Here is a 16,035-nt window from a genome sequence, read left to right on the forward strand (position 1 = left end):
GCCATTCTCCTGCCTCAGCCTCCCGAGTAGCTGGGAATACAGGCGCCTGCCAGCTCGCCCGGCTAGTTTTAGTAGTTTTAGAAGAGACGGGGATTTACCGTGTTAGCCAGGATGGTCTCAATCTCCTGACCTCGTGATCTGCCCGTCTCGGCCTCCCAAAGTGCTGGGATTACAGGCTTGAGCCACCGCGCCCGGCCTTGTTTCAGTTTTTTGTTTGTTTGTTTGTTTGAAGACATGGCCTTGCTCTGTTGCCCAGGCTGGAGTGCAGTGGCGTGATCTCGGCTCACTGCAACTTTTGCCTCCTGGGTTCAAGTGATTCTCCTGCCTCAGCCTCCTGAGTAGCTGGGATTACAGGTTCATGTCACCATGCCCGGCTAATTTTTGTGTTTTTGGTAGAGATGGGGTTTCTCTATGTTGGCCAGGCTGGTCTCGAACTCCTGACCTTAGTTGATCCACCCACCCCTGCTTCCCAAAGTGCTGGGATCACAGGCATGAGCCACTGCGCCCGGCCTTGCTTCAGTTTTTAAGGAGACAGAGTCTTGCTATGTTGCCCAGGCTGATCTTGAACTCTTGGGTTCAAATAATCCTGCTGCCTCCATTTCCCAAGTAGGTGGGTCTATACGTGTTCACCACTGTACCTGGCCTCTCCAGTGTTACAGAACTACAGCACATTGTCAAGGCCAGGCAGTTAACATTGAGAGAATACTGCTAACTGATCTACACACCTGATTCCAATTTTGTCAATTGTCACATTCCTTTTTCTGAACTGAGACTCAAGCCAGGATTACACCTTTCTTAATTGTCTCCTTAATCTCAGTGTTTCGTTCTAGGACAGTTCAGTCTGTCCTTGTCTTTCAGGACTTTGATTGACGTGATTGAACAGTATTAGCCAGTTATTCTTTTTTTTTTTTTGGAGGCGGAGTTTTGCTCTTGTCCCCCAGGCTGGAGTTCAATGGGGCGATCTCGGCTCACTGCAACCTCCGCCTCCCGGGTTCAAGCAATTCTTCTGCCTCAGCCTCCCAAGTAGCTGGATTACAGGCACGCGCCACCATGCCTGGCTAATTTTTGTATTTTTAGTAGAGACAGGGTTTCACCATGTTGGCCAGACTGGTCTCGAACTCCCAACCTCAAGTGATCTGCCCGCCTCGGCCTCCCAAAGTGTTGGGATTACAGTCGTGAGCCACCGCACCTAGCCCTTTTCCCTTTTTTTTTGAGACAGGCCATCACTCTGTTGCCCAGGCTAGAGTGCTGTGGCACAATCTCAGCTCACTGCAACCACAAACTCCTGGGTTCAGGTGATCCTCCCACCTCAGCCTCCTGAATAGCTGGGACCACAAGCACATGCCACCACACCTGGCTAATTTTTATATTTTTTGTAGAGATGGGGTTTCATCATGTTGCCCAGAGTGGTCTCAAACTCCTGGGCTCAAGCAATCCACCCACCTCAGCCTCCCAAAGTGCAGGATTACAGGCTGAGCTACAGTTCCCTGCCAGTTGTTTTTAATATTTTTTCTATTATAAACAGTGTTGCAATGAATAGCCTTGTACATGTATATATTTGTATTATTGTAGGCATGTCTTCAGGGTAAATTCCTTAAAGTGGAGTTGCTGGATTAAAAGGTAAATGCTTTTGTAGTTATTAAATGTTACCAGGTTACCCTCCAGAAAGGTTGGATCAATTTGTAGTCAACAAATTGTGGAAAGGCCCCTCTTCCCCACCAAGAGAATGTGTTGTAATTTTTGCCAATTGCCTTATAAATGAAGTTGGACATCTTTCTTAAGCTTAAGGAACATTTAAAAAGCTTTATTTGTAAATTGTCTCCTTATGTATTTTTCCTATTTTCCATTAGGCTTTTTTTCAGTTATCCCTTAATGTAAGAGTTCTGTCTGTGTTAGGAATATCAGGCCTTTATGATGCATGTCGCAGATATTTTTTTCTAGTTTACCAGTTGTCTTTTCATTTTGTTCATTTATTATTTTTTTTAACTTCCAAGCTTTCTGTTGAGTTTTTAATTTCTGCTATTCTTTTAATTTTCAAGACCCCTTTCTTGTTTTTGGCCATTCCTTTTGAAAAAGAATAATACCCTGTTCTTTTTTTTCAATGGCTATAATGTTTGCTTTTGCTTCTTTGAAGATAGTATTCGGTGTGTTTTTTTGTGTGTTTTTTTTTGAGACAGAGTCTTGCTCTGTCACCCAGGCTGCAGGCTGGAGTACAGTGGCTCAATCTCAGTTCACTGCAGCCTTCACCTCCCAGGTTCAAGCAATTCTTGTGTCTCAGCCTCCCGAGTTGCTGGGATTACAAGCACGTGCCACCACACCTGGCTAATTTTTTTGGTAGGTTTAGTAGGGTCGGGGTTTCACCCTGTTGGCCAGGTTGGTCTTAAACTCCTGACCTCAAGCGATCCGCCTGTCTTGGCCTCCCAAAGTGCTGGGATTATAGGTGTGAGCCACCACACTCGGCCCCCCCTTTTTTTAGTTGTGGTAAAATATACGTAACATAAAATTTACTGTTTTAACCATTTTTAGGTGTACAGTTCATTGGCATTAAAGTACATTTGCATTGCTATGCAACCATCACCACCATCCATCTCCAGAACCTTTTTATCTTCCCAAACTGAGATTCTGTGCCCATTAAGCAATAGCTCCCTTTTCTCCCCTCCCTGTTAGTTTATAAAAGTTAACTAATCTATATATAGGTTTTACTTTTATCTGTTTGTTTTGGTCTGTTTTTATCCCTAGAAGTCTGGTGATTCTTGGTCATCCTTTATTTTGTTATTTTTTATTTTTTTGAGATGGAGTCTCGCTCTGTCGCCCAGGCTAGAGTGCAGTGGTACAATCTCAGCTCACCACAACCTCTGCCTCCCAGGTTCAAGCGATTCCTGTGCCTCAGCCTCCCAAGTAGCTGGGATTATAGGCATGTACCACCATGCCCAGCTAATTTTTGTATTTTTAATAGAGATGGGGTTTTGCCATGTTGGCCAGGCTGGTCTCGAACTCCTGACCTCAAGTAATCTGCCTACCTTGGCCTCCCAAAGTGTTGGGGTTACAGGCGGGAGCCACCTCGCCCAGCCCATCTAATTGTTTTTAAGAATGACCACTAAGAAACTGCTTGAGAACTCTTAACACATGGTGGGACATGTCAACTTTGGGGTACACTGTGGGCTATGCTGAGCCATTTTGTGGGGGTAATGTCTTTATCTTTATGGATTTGTGTGTGTGTTTGTGGACTAGTTACAGTCTCCAGCAAAGAATCTTCAGTCTGCTTGTATGGATAAGACAGACTGCTAGCTTTCTGGGAGATGAGTGGCAAAGTGTGTTTGGAGTCTCATATGCAGTATATAATTCCATCTTCAAACTATTCCTGGAGTCCCTCTGTCTACAGACTTTCCATTTTACTCTTTCTTTCTTTTTTTTTTTTTTCTTTTGAGACAGTCTTGCTCTGTTGCCCCGGCTGGAGTGCAGTGGTACAATCTCGGCTCACTGCAACCTCTGCCTCCCGGGTTCAGGCCATTCTCCTGCTTCAGCCTCCAGAGCAGCTTGGACTACGGGCACTCGCCACCACGCCCGGCTAATTTTTTTTTTTTTTGTATTTTTAGTAGAGACGGAGTTTCACCGTGTTATGCAGGATGGTCTCGATCTCCTGACCTCATGATCCGCCCACCTCGGCCTCCCAAAGTGCTGGGATTACAGGCGTGAGCCACCGTGCCCGGCCTTCCATTTTACTCTTTCTAAAGGATAAACTTCTAGTCTTGGGTAGGGGAGGGTCACTCGACTGCCATGTGGAGTTAAGTAGGGATCTGAAGTCTAATTGCTTCTTAAACTTGAGGCCACCCTGTAGAGTAATTGTTCAGACTTGTTTTGTTGAGACAGCCCCAGATATCACCATCTGCAGGTTTTTTCTCCCTGAATGATCTGTTTTCCCCCAGGGACTGGTCGCCTTCTTGTGGGTATAGAGCTTCTTGCCAGTCTTATGGAAGCTGAGTAGGGAAGGGCCTGGAGGGGAATTCACGGTGTAAATTCATTTATCCTCCTGGCTCTGTGCTCAGCTGTACATGACATACCGGACTATCCTGGGTCATCCTCCACAAAAAGTGAAACTTTCATTGTCTGCCAGGGTATGAGATGGTATCTCGGAGTTTCACTGCTTCTCATTCAGACTTGGAGCCAGCCCTTTTCAGCACCACCCGTACTCCTGACTTCCATAGGTATATGTTGCCTCCGCTTCTGAGCCTTTCTGCTTTCTGAGGTCCTGTAGCTTCTTTTTTTTTTCAGACAGTTTCACTCTTGTCTCCCAGACTCGAGTGCAGTGGCGCAATCTTAGCTCACTGCAACCTCCACCTCCCAGGTTCAAGCAATTCTCCTACCTCAGCCTCCCAAGTAGCTGAGATTACAGGCCCCCATCATCATGCCTGGCTAATTATTTTTGTATTTTTAGTAGAGACAGGGTTTCACCATGTTGGCCAGGCTGGTCTCAAACTCCTGACCTCAGGTGATCCATCTGCCTCGGCCTCCCAAAGTGCTGGGATTACAGGCATGGGCCACCACGCCTGGCCCTGTGTTCTCATTTGTGAAATGAAGGACAGGGAAGGGAGAGGAGACCAAATGCCACTTAAGACTGATTCCATATTGACTTAATTATAATTTGCTCATAGCAGAATAATTTGTTTCGTACAGCAAATTTTTAAAAGAAAGAGCAGGTACTTTTGCTCTGTATAGTCATGTGCCAGTAGATATTTAGTAAATACATGTGATGTCAGCATCTCAAGAGGGAGGCCAAGCTCCTTTGTTACCAGTCAAAGACTCTCTGGGTAGCCATGCAAGGACAGGACTTTATCAAATGCTCTCACCCAGTGATGATTCTGGATCTCAAGTGAGTATAAGAAAAAAGAACCAACACAAGCATACACACATATACTGCAGAAACACACTAGAGACAGTAGATGGAAGTGAATGACAGTTAAAACCAAATGATAACTTCCCCTCAGGATTTAATAAGATCTAGTATTAGTGAAGGCTCTTTAGTCTAGAAAGAAAGGCACCAGCCACTGCAGGTAGAGTAGAAGAAACACTAGACTGAATCAGAAGCCAATATTCTAATTTCAACTTGCTAACAGTTTACTCAGAAGTGCTGTATTATCTTTCTGTGTATAAGTTTTCTCTGGGGAAAAAAAAATGGAGGACTGAACACATGTTTACCTCAGTTCCCTCTCCAAATCACACTGAGGTTACAGAAATCACATTTAAAAAATTTTTTTTTTGATACTGAGTTTCCCTCTTGTCGCCCAGGCTGGAGTGCAGTGGCACGATCTCAGCTCAGTGCAACCTCCGCCTCCCGGGTTCAAGCAGTTCTCCTGCCTCAGCCTACCCAGTAGCTGGGATTATAGGAGTGAGGATTACAGGGCTCAAGCAATCCTCCCACCTCGGCTTCCCAGAGTGCTGGGATTGCAGGTGTGAACCACTGTGCCTGGTCTAAAATGATTCTTAAGTTTATTTTTCTTAGAGGCAGGTGTACAGCAAATGGCTTCTTGTTAAAGTACTCATGTCCTCCCTCCTCTCAGTTTTCATTGTGATGAAAACCTTGATTTCATTGTGTCTCATAGTCTAAATTGAAGTATATGTACTCTTTTTTTTTTTTTTCGATTTTCTACCTTAATTACTGTGAATATGTCTTCATGACCTTATGTTTAGATAGAAACATAACTTCCTTTTCTTCTTTACAGCTGCATCCAGATCTCATTATGCATCAGGAAAATGAAAAAACAGAGGAAAATTCTATGGAGGAAAGGAATCCACTTGGCCTTTTCTGAGAAGTGGAATACTGGGTTTGGAGGCTTTAAGAAGTTTTATTTTCACCAACACTTGTGCATTCTGAAAGCTAAGCTGGGAAGGCCAATTACTAGGAATAGACAGTTGAGGCATTTCCAGGGTGGAAAGAAAGCCCTTCAGATCCAGAAAACGTGGGACAAGGATGAACCCCCTTGTGCTAAGACCAAGTTCAGTGTGGCTGCTCCACATGCTAGCACTCTGTCCTCTCCAGTGAAAAGAAAGGACACTAAACACTTCATTTCCTCCTCAAGGACTCTCCTGAGACTCCAAGCAGAGAAGTTGTTGTCATCAGCAAAGAATTCTGACCATGAATACTGCAGAGAGAAAAATCTCTTGAAGACAGTTACTGACTTTCCATCCAATAGTGCTTTAGGTCAGGCCAATGGTCACAGACCTAGGACAGACCCACAGGCTTCTGACTTTCCCATGAAGTTCAATGGGGAGAGCCAAAGTCCAGGGGAGAGTGGCGCGATTGTGGTCACCTTAAGCAACCACAAGAGAAAGGGCTTTTGTTACCGCTGCTGCCAAGGGCCGGAGCACCACAGGAATGGGGGACCCTTGACTCCAAAGCAGTTCCAACTTAACCAACATAGAAGAATCAGATTATCTCCTCTTATGATGTATGAGAAATTATCCATGATTAGATTTCGGTACAGGATTCTCAGATCCCAGCACTTCAGAACCAAAAGCAAAGTTTGCAAGCTAAGAAAAGCCCAGCGAAGCTGGGTACAGAAGGTCACTGGGGACCATCAAGAGACCCTTAGGGAGAACGGTGAGGGTGGCAGTGGCAGCCTATTTCCTTCCCCAGAACCTAAAGACCCTTCTTGTCGGCATCAGCCGTACTTTCCAGATATGGACAGCAATGCTGTGGTGAAGGGGACGAACTCTCATGTGCCTGATGGCCACACTAAAGGAAGCCCTTTCTTGGGCAAAGAGCTTAGTTTAGACGAAGCATTCCCTGACCAACAGAATGGCAGTGCCACACACGCCTGGGACCAGTCATCCTGTGCTTCTCCTAAGTGGGAGTGTACAGAGCTGATTCATGACATCCCCTTACCAGAACATCATTCTAATACCATGTTCGTTTCAGAAACTGAAAAAGAAATTATGACTCTGGGTCAGGAAAATCGGACAAGTTCTGTTAGTGATGATGGAGTAAAACTGTCAGTGTCTGGAGCAGAGACATCTGTGAGTAGTGTAGATGGGCCTGTGTCCCAAAAGGCTGTTCACAATGAGAACTCATACCAGATGGAGGAGGATGGATCTCCCAAGCAGAACATTCTTAGTTCTGAGTTGCTGGACCACCCTTACTGTAAAAGTCCTCTGGAGGCTCCCCTGGTGTGCAGTGGACTCAAACTAGAAAATCGAGTAGGAGGTGGAAAGGACAGTCAGAAAGCCTCTCCAGTGGATGACGAACAGCTGTCAGTCTGTCTATCTGGTATGCACTTTTCCTTGATTCGTCCCCAAACTCCAAGCTCACACTTGCTGTCCATTATCCTTGCTAATAAGAGTCCTACTTTTTTCTCCCACACATGGATTTTTCTTTAAACCAGTTAGTCTTCTTGAAGCCTTTTATATTGCTGCATTGTGTAGATGTTCCATAATTTAATCCTCATGGACACTTGCATTGATTCCATTTTTTTCATAATCTTATAGTGCGATGAAATTATTTCTTTACATTTATACATTTGTTTCTGTAAGCTAAATTCTCGTTATTAGAATTGATGGTGAAGTAATATTCACACTTAAAATTTTAAGAGAAGGCCAGGCGCGGTGGCTCAAGCCTGTAATCCCAGCACTTTGGGAGGCCGAGACGGGCGGATCACGAGGTCAGGAGATCGAGACCATCCTGGCTAACACGGTGAAACCCCGTCTCTACTAAAAAATACAAAAAACTAGCCGGGCGAGGTGGCGGGCGCCTGTAGTCCCAGCTACTCGGGAGGCTGAGGCAGGAGAATGGCGTGAACCCGGGAGGCGGAGCTTGCAGTGAGCTGAGATCTGGCCACTGCACTCCAGCCTGGGCGAAAGAGCAAGACTCCGTCTCAAAAAAAAAAAAATTTTAAGAGAATTGAGTTAACCTTCAAAAAGTTGAACCGGTTTACACTTGTTAAGCTTTGCCAGTCTTACAGATCACAGAGTTTTGTTTTGATTTGCATTTTTGAGTTTTAAGTTTGAACATCTTTTTCTGTGTTTATTGGCCACTTTTTTGTGTGTGCATGGTTTTCCTTTGCCTATTTTCCTTTTTTTGAGATGGAGTCTTACTCTGTCGCCCAGGCTGGAGTGCAGTGGTGCGATCTCGGCTCACCACAACCTCTGCCTCCCAGGTTCAAGTGATTCTCCTGTCTCAGCCCCCCGAGTAGCTGGGATTACAGGTGCCCACCACCATGCCTTGCTAATTTTTGTATTTTTAGTAGAGATGGGGTTTCACCATGTTGGCCAGGCTGGTCTCGAACTCCTGATCTCAGGTGATCCACCCACCCTGGCCTCCCAAAGTGCTGGGATTACAGGCGTGAGAAACTGTGCCCTGCCTCTTTGCCTATTTTTCAATTGGATTGTTTCTGTTTTGTTTTGTTTTTTTAGTATAGGAGACGCTCTGTGTACCAGGCACTGTGCTGGTTCCTAAGAATGCAGCAGTGAACAGAATATATGACCTTAGGGACCTTGCTGTCATTCTAGTCATAAAAATGTTAAATTAATTGTTGATTATAAATGTCATAAGAATGGTTCCTCACGAAAGGTAAAAGCCTTCAGTACCCCAAAATTGTTTGATATTTTTGCTTAATAGAAGTTTTCAGTTCGTACATAGTAAAACTTATCTCTCTTTTTTTATATTTTATTTTTTGGAGATGGAGTCTTGCTCTATCACCCAGGCTGGAGTGCAGTGACGCGATCTCGGCTCACTGCAACCTCTGCCTCCTGGTTCAAGCAATTCTCCTGCCTCAGCCTCCCAAGTAGCTGGGACTACAGGCACATGCTGCCATGCCGGGCTAATTTTTTGTATTTTAGTAGAGACAGAGTTTCACCATGTTGCCCAGGCTGGTCTCGAACTCCTGAGCTCAGGCAATCTGTCTGCCTCATCCAGTCTGCCCAAAGTGCTAGGATTACAGGCGTGAGCCACTGCGCCTGGTCTAAAACTTATCTGTTTTTGACTTTGAGCCTTCTAGTTTTTATGTCATGCTTTAAGAAGACTTCTCTTGTCAAAAATCTGTCCCATAAGGTAAATTGTTATAAACACTGTTTTGGAAGACAATATGATAGTATAAATTATGGCCTGTTCAGGCAATATTTTGCTATGCAGCTGTTTAAGAATATAGATCTATATTTTAATACTGAAAGATGTCTATATAAAGTGAAAACAGGCCAGGCGCAGTGGCTCATGCCTGTGATCCCAGCACTTTGGGAGGCTGAGGCGGGCGGATCACGAGGTCAGGAGATCGAGACCAGGCTGGTCAACATGGTGAAACCCTGTCTCTACTAAAAATGCAAAAATTTGCCAGGTATGGCGGTGCGTGTCTGTGATCCCAGCTACTTGGGAGGCTGAGGCAGGAGAACCGCTTGAACCCGGGAGGCAGAGCTTGCAGTGAGCTGAGAATACGCCACTGCGCTCCAGCCTGGGCGACAGAGCGAGACTCCGTCTCAAAAAAAAAAAAAAAGTGCAAACAGTAAGTTGCAAAATGGTATGAAACCATTTTGTTAAAAGATATATGTGACGGCCGGGCATGGTGGCTCAAGCCTGTAATCCCAGCACTGTGGGAGGCCGAGACGGGCGGATCACGAGGTCAGGAGATCGAGACCATCCTGGCTAACATGGTGAAACCCCGTCTCTACTAAAAAATACAAAAGAACTAGCCGGGCGAGGTGGCGGGTGCCTGTAGTCCCAGCTACTTGGGAGGCTGAGGAAGGAGAATGACATAAACCCGGGAGGCAGAGCTTGCGGTGAGCTGACATCCGGCCACTGCACTCCAGCCCGGGCGACAGAGCAAGACTCCATCTCAAAAAAAAAAAAAAAAAGTGACATGTAGGATGAGTATGTGTATGTATGTGTGCATATGCATTTGTATAGGACACCTGGACATTATTACAGTTGGCTTTGGGGAGCTAGTTAGGAGGTTTATTTCTTGGTGGTTTAAACAGTCCTGAGCACTTTCTCTTTCCAACCATTAAATATAGTAAATTCTTCCGGCTGGGCACGGTGGCTCACGCCTGTAATCCCGACACTTTGGGAGGACGAGGCAGGCGAATCACGAGGTCAGGAGATCAAGACCATCCTGGCTAACACGGTGAAACCCCGTCTCTACTAAAAATACAAAAAATTAGCTGGGGTGGTGGCGGGCGCCTGTAGTCCCAGCTACTGGGGAGGCTGAGGCAGGAGAATGGCGTGAACCATTCTCAAGGCGGAGCTCACCTTGAGCCATGATTGTACCACTGCACTCCAGCCCCCCGAGTAGCTGGGATTCCACGCGCCCACCACCACACCAGGCTAATTTTGTATTTTTAATAGAGATGGGCAACAGAGCGAGACTCCGTCTCAAATAAATAAATAAATAAATACATAAATTCTTCCTCACAAAAAGACACAAAGTACAGAGTCCTAGCAAACTAAAAAACAAACAAACGGCCGGGCGCGGTGGCTCAAGCCTGTAATCCCAGCACTTTGGGAGGCCGAGACGGGCGGATCATGAGGTCAGGAGATCGAGACCATCCTGGCTAATACGGTGAAACCCCGTCTCTACTAAAACATACAAAAAAACTAGCCGGGCGATGAGGCGGGCGCCTGTAGTCCCAGCTACTCGGGAGGCTGAGACAGGAGAATGGCGTGAACCCGGGAGGCGGAGCTTGCAGTGAGCTGAGATCCGGCCACTGCACTCCGGCCTGGGTGGCAAAGCAAGACTCCGTCTCAAAAAAAAAAAAAAAAAAAAAAAAAAAAAAAAAAAAAAAAAAAAAAAACTTTTCCTAAACCGTCCTAAAAAAAAATAAAATTTCCCTACTGAGGTTAGCTGACCCATGATACGTAAACGTGAAAAAAATTAGCATTTACCCACAAATGCCAATTAACCTTTATAGATGTAACACTTTCAAATACAATTGATAAATTGAATATGCACATAGTAAAACCTGTAGCACGACCTGAGGAAGTAGGAATTCTTACAGAATTCACATTTAGTGACAATATAATTCGCTATTTTAATAGGCTAAAGGAAAAAAAAATGGTATCTCAGCAAGTGCTGAAAAGCCTGTTAGTAAAATGGTTTCCCTTTGTGTTTAATCTCTTAGAAAATTAGTAATAAAGGAAGCTTCCTTCAGTTACTAAAGAATATCAATCAGAAGCCAATAGCAGTTCCAGGTTTAAGAGAATCAAGTAAGCTCATGGAATCTCTTCTTCCTCCTACCAAATCCATAGAAAATATGAAAAATATATTAAAAACACATGTGTCTTCCTACTAACAAGGAGGAGAGAGTTCTGGTGGATCAGAAACTGAGAATCAGCTTCCACTGGGCAAATAGTAGAGGGAAGGTCCAGGTGGGCAGAAGGAAGATTAGTACAGGGAAGTGGTGTGATACTGAGTGCTCATATTTCTGGAGATGGTGGAAGTGGAGAGGAAGGGGGACACCCATGGTAAAGACTGAGTAGTTGGGGAATCTCTCCCTGCCTGTGCCATATATCAGCAAAGAATAAACCTGTTATCAAGCCAAAATTCTAAGAACAGGAGACTGGATACTCACCCACACATGTACACCTTGTAACACTTGGCAAGAGTGAGGAACATCCATTTTCAGAACAGCTGCTGGGGTTCTTAGTGTCCTTATTCCCACTGAAAATAGTTCAAGGCAGAGCAGCAGCTACTGCCCATGATAGCCCTTTGCCCTCAATACTCAGCAAGTTACCTAAGTAGAGATGAACTCACAGTCTATCACCATCATCTGAGAAGAGCCAGCACAATGAAATAGACAGATTCAACAGATAACAGAACCAAACCTTAGTAGTGATTAATGGGGCAGTGATACTCCTTTAACTGACTTCTACAGCATTAGCCACTATTGAGTTCTGTGGTGTGCTGAATACTGGCTTGTCTCTAATATGACTGCACACTATGCTCCTTTCAGTTGATCTACATGTTTAAGAGTCAATTATACTTCGGGGAAATTTACTTGCTGCAGTTTCATAATTTTATTCAGTGTTACATAAACTGATGAAATATGAGTGTAAGAAGAAAGCTCCTCCCTTGAAAACCAAGTTGAATGCTTTGTAATCACAGTAGCGGGTTGCTGCAAAAAAAATTAGTACTGAGTTATGCCTATGCAAGACAACTGTAAAAGATTTGAGGGAGTGTATGAAAGTCTAGAACTCTGTACTGAGATTACTTTGCAAGTTCTTTAAGTTCTTGCTTCACTTTAAAGTTCTAACCTCTATGTCATGAGTATGCCAGAAGGTAATGGAAGGGAAACTGAAGAAATTAGGGATGTTTTCTAGAACTGAAAAGAAAGGTCTGAGTCTAGAAAGGCTTTCTAAGTGCCAATCAGGATTAAAACACAAATACATACACAAACTCACACTAAATTTTGTGTAGTAAAATTATAGCATATCCAAGAGAAATAACTTGGATGGTTACTTCTTTTGGAGGGAAAAGGGATAGATTTCTGTGCCACAAAACATTCCGTATGGATGAAGAGTTTGGCTAATTAAAACCAAATACACAGAAATGTGTACACAAATACTTATAACAGCATTATTCATAATAGCCAAAAAGTGAAAACAACCTAAATGTTCAACAACTGACAAATGGATAAAATTTGGTATATCTATACAATGGAATATTATTCTATAAAAGGAATAAGTACTGATATATCCTTAAATGTGGATGCACCTTGGAAACATGCTAAGTGAAAAGCCAGACACAAAAGGCCTTATAACATATGATTTCATTCATTTGAAATGTCCAGAATAGGCAAATACATAGAGATGTAAAGTAGATTAATGGTTGCCAGGAGCTGGGAAGAAGGGGAATGAGAGGTGACTGTTAATGGGTGTAGAGTTTCTTTGTGGGGTAATGGAGGTGTTCTGGAATTAGGTAGTAGTGATAGTTATACAATCTGAATATATTAAAAATGAATTGTGTTCCTTAATGGGGCAAATTTGTGGTATGTGAATCACATCTCAATAAAGCTGTTAAAAAGAAACAAACACAGGCCGGCCATGGTGACTCACATCTGTAATCCCACCACTTTGGGAGGCTGAGGCAGAAGGATCGCTTGAGGGCAGGAGTTTGAGACCAGCCTGGGCAACATAGCAATATAAATACATCGAGGGATATATATAGATTTAGTGAGACTCTATTGCTACAAAAAATAAAATTATCTGTGTGTGGTGGTACACATCTGTAGTCCCAGCTACTCAGATGGATGAGGTGGGAGGACTGCTTGAAGCCAGGAGTTTGAGGTTGAAGTGAGCTGTGGTAGCTTGACTGCACTACAGCCTGGAGTCTCAGAAAGACCTTGTCTCTTTTTTTTTTTGAGACGGAGTCTCCCTGTCTCTCCCAGGGTGGAGTGCAGTGGTGCGATCTTGGCTCACTGCAACCTCTGCCTCCTGGGTTCAAGTGATTCTCCTGCCTCAGCCTCCCGAGTAGCTGGGACTACGGGCATGTGCCACTACGCCTGGGTAATTTTTTGTATTTTTAGTAGAGATGGGGTTTGACTGTGTTAGCCAGGATGGTCTCGATCTCTTGACCTCGTGATCCACCTGCCTCAGCCTCCCAAAGTGCTGGGATTACAGGTGTGAGCCACTGCTCCCGGCAGACCTTGTCTCAAAAAAAGAAAGAAAAAAAAAATACAGGAAATCATTCTTTTTAAGTTTTTGGTTTCTTTGTTTGTGACAGAGTCTCACTCTGTCTCCCAGGCTAGAGTGCAGGGGTGTGATCTCAGCTCACTGCAAACTCCGCCTCCCAGGTTCAAGCAATTCTCATGCCTCAGCCTCCGGAGCAGCTGGGACCACAGAGGTGCACCACCATGCCCAGCTAATTTTTTGTATTTTTAGTAGAGATGGGGGTTTCACCATATTGGCCAGGCTGGTCTTGAACTCCTGACCTCAAGGGATCCACCCGGCTTAGCCTCCAAAAGTGCTGGGATTACAGGCATGAGCCACTGTGCCTGACCTAAAGATTATTTTTAATTGACAAAATTATATCTATTTAAGGGGTACAATGTGATGTTTTGATATATGTTTACTTTGTGAAATAAATTAAGATAATCAACATATCACTCACACACTTTGTTGTGAGAACATTTAAAATCTCATCTATTTTTAAGACACAGTACATTATTATTAACTACAGTCACCAGACTGTACAATAGATCTCTAGGAGTGCTTCCTCTTGTCTCACTGAAGCTTTATAACCCTTGACCAACATCTTCCAATTCTTGCCCCATGCCCAGCCCCTGGTAACCACTGTTTATTCTCTACGTCTATGAGTTTGACTTTAGGTTCCACATATAAGTGAGATCACGCAGTATATTTGTGTCTGGCATATTTCACATATTGTGCTCCAGATTCATCCATGTTGCAAATGACAGGATTTTTTAAGGCTGAATTGTATTCCATTGTGTATATATACTACATTTTCTTTCTCCATTCATCCACTTATGGGCATTGAGGTTGATGCCATGTCTTGGCTATTGTGGGTAGTGCAGAAGTGAGTATGGGGTGCAAGTACCTCTTCAACACACTGATTTCATTATCTTTGAAATATACTCGGAAGTGGAATTGCTGGATCATATGGTAGTTCTATTTTTAATTTTTTGAGGAACCTGTATACTGTTTTCCTTCATGGCTGTGCTAATTCACATTCCCACCAATAGTGTACAGGCTTCCCTTTTCTCCACATTCAAGTCCTTTACCTGCTTTTTAAATTGGGTTATGTTCTTGCTATTCAGTTGTTTGAGCAGGAGACCATTTTTATAATCTTATATTGATAAGACATTTTTTGCCCATGATAGGAAGCTCAGAAGCAATGAAAATATACCAAATTGACTGTACAAACATTTAAATCTTGTGTGCGTGTATGTGTCTATAGCAAAAGTCAGATGACAGTTTAAAAATTTAGATATGCACATGCCCTTTTATCCAGAAATTTGACTTGTAGCAGGTGTGTCCAAGCGAAGCAGTAGAACTAGGATAGATCAAGAGTTTTAATTGTTACATTATTTAGAGGTAAAAATAAATGGCCATCAGTAGGGAATTGGTTAAAATACAGTGTGCACTTTTTCAGGGAAAAGAGAACTGTCCATGATATAGTGGATGGAAAAAAGCAGCTTCCAGAAGAGTAAGTTTAGGCTGGGCGTGGTGGCTCACGCCTGTAATCCCAGCACTTTAGGAGGCTGAGGCACGTGGATCACCTGAGGTTAGGAGTTTGAGACTAGTCTGACCAGTATGGTGAAACCCCATCTCTACTAAAAATACAAAAATTAGTCAGGTGTGGTGGCATGCGCCTGTAGTCCCAGCTACTCGGGAGGCTGAGACAGGAGAAATGCTTGTTCTTGTGAGGCGGAGGTTGAGGTGAGTTGAGATCGCACCACTGCACTCCAGCCTGCGTGACAGAGCTCCGTCTCTAAAAAAAAAAAGTTTAGTGTGTTTAAGAAATACATGTTCAAAGGCTTGAAAGTCCAAAAGCAATTATGGGCTCACTGCCATTCATTTAAAAATAATTATGGTCATGTATTAGAAAAAAACAACTACTTAAAAGCTTGTTTCCACATATAAAGTAAATGTTTATAAAAATGTCCAACTCTTTTTTTCTAGACTATTAATGTGGTTTTTTTTTTTTTTGGAGACGGGGTTTTGATCCTGTTGCCCAGGCTGGAGTGCAGTGATGTGATCTCGGCTCACTGCAACCTCCGCCTCCTGGGTTCAAGTGATTCTCCTGCCTCAGCCTCCCGAGTAGCTGGGATTATAGCACCTGTCACCATGCCCGGCTAATTTTGTATTTTTAGTAGAGACAGGGTTTCTCCGTGTTGGTCAGGCTTGTCTCAAACTCCCGAACTCAGGTGATCTGCCTGCCTTAGCCTCCCAAAGTGCTGGGATTACAAATGTGAGCCACTGTGCCCGGCCTAATATGTTATTTTTAATTTAGTGCTTTGGAAAAAAGTTAAGGTAGATCTTTACCTCATTCTTTACACCAAAATGAATTCCAACTGATTTTTTTTTTTTTTTTTTTT

The 16,035-nt window shown here is 43.7% G+C and overlaps 1 protein-coding gene across 4 annotated transcripts in view; it reads left to right on the top strand.

The window, feature by feature from the left end:
• SENP5 (SUMO specific peptidase 5) overlaps positions 1 to 16,035 on the top strand; it is a 78,943-nt gene that overhangs the window by 14,134 nt on the left and 48,774 nt on the right. For all 4 annotated transcript variants that reach the window (XR_001889208.1, XM_017892206.1, XM_017892204.1 and 1 more), the window contains exon 2: positions 5,721 to 7,264. Coding sequence is in view for 3 of the 4 variants with exons in the window: in XM_017892206.1 (XP_017747695.1) it covers positions 5,752 to 7,264 (1,513 nt within the window). In the remaining variant the exon portion in view is untranslated. The remainder of the gene's footprint in view (positions 1 to 5,720; positions 7,265 to 16,035) is intronic.

Source organism: Rhinopithecus bieti, unplaced genomic scaffold (genome assembly GCF_001698545.2).
Source record: "Rhinopithecus bieti isolate Rb0 unplaced genomic scaffold, ASM169854v2 scaffold_21777, whole genome shotgun sequence".
Lineage (NCBI taxonomy): Eukaryota > Metazoa > Chordata > Mammalia > Primates > Cercopithecidae > Rhinopithecus > Rhinopithecus bieti.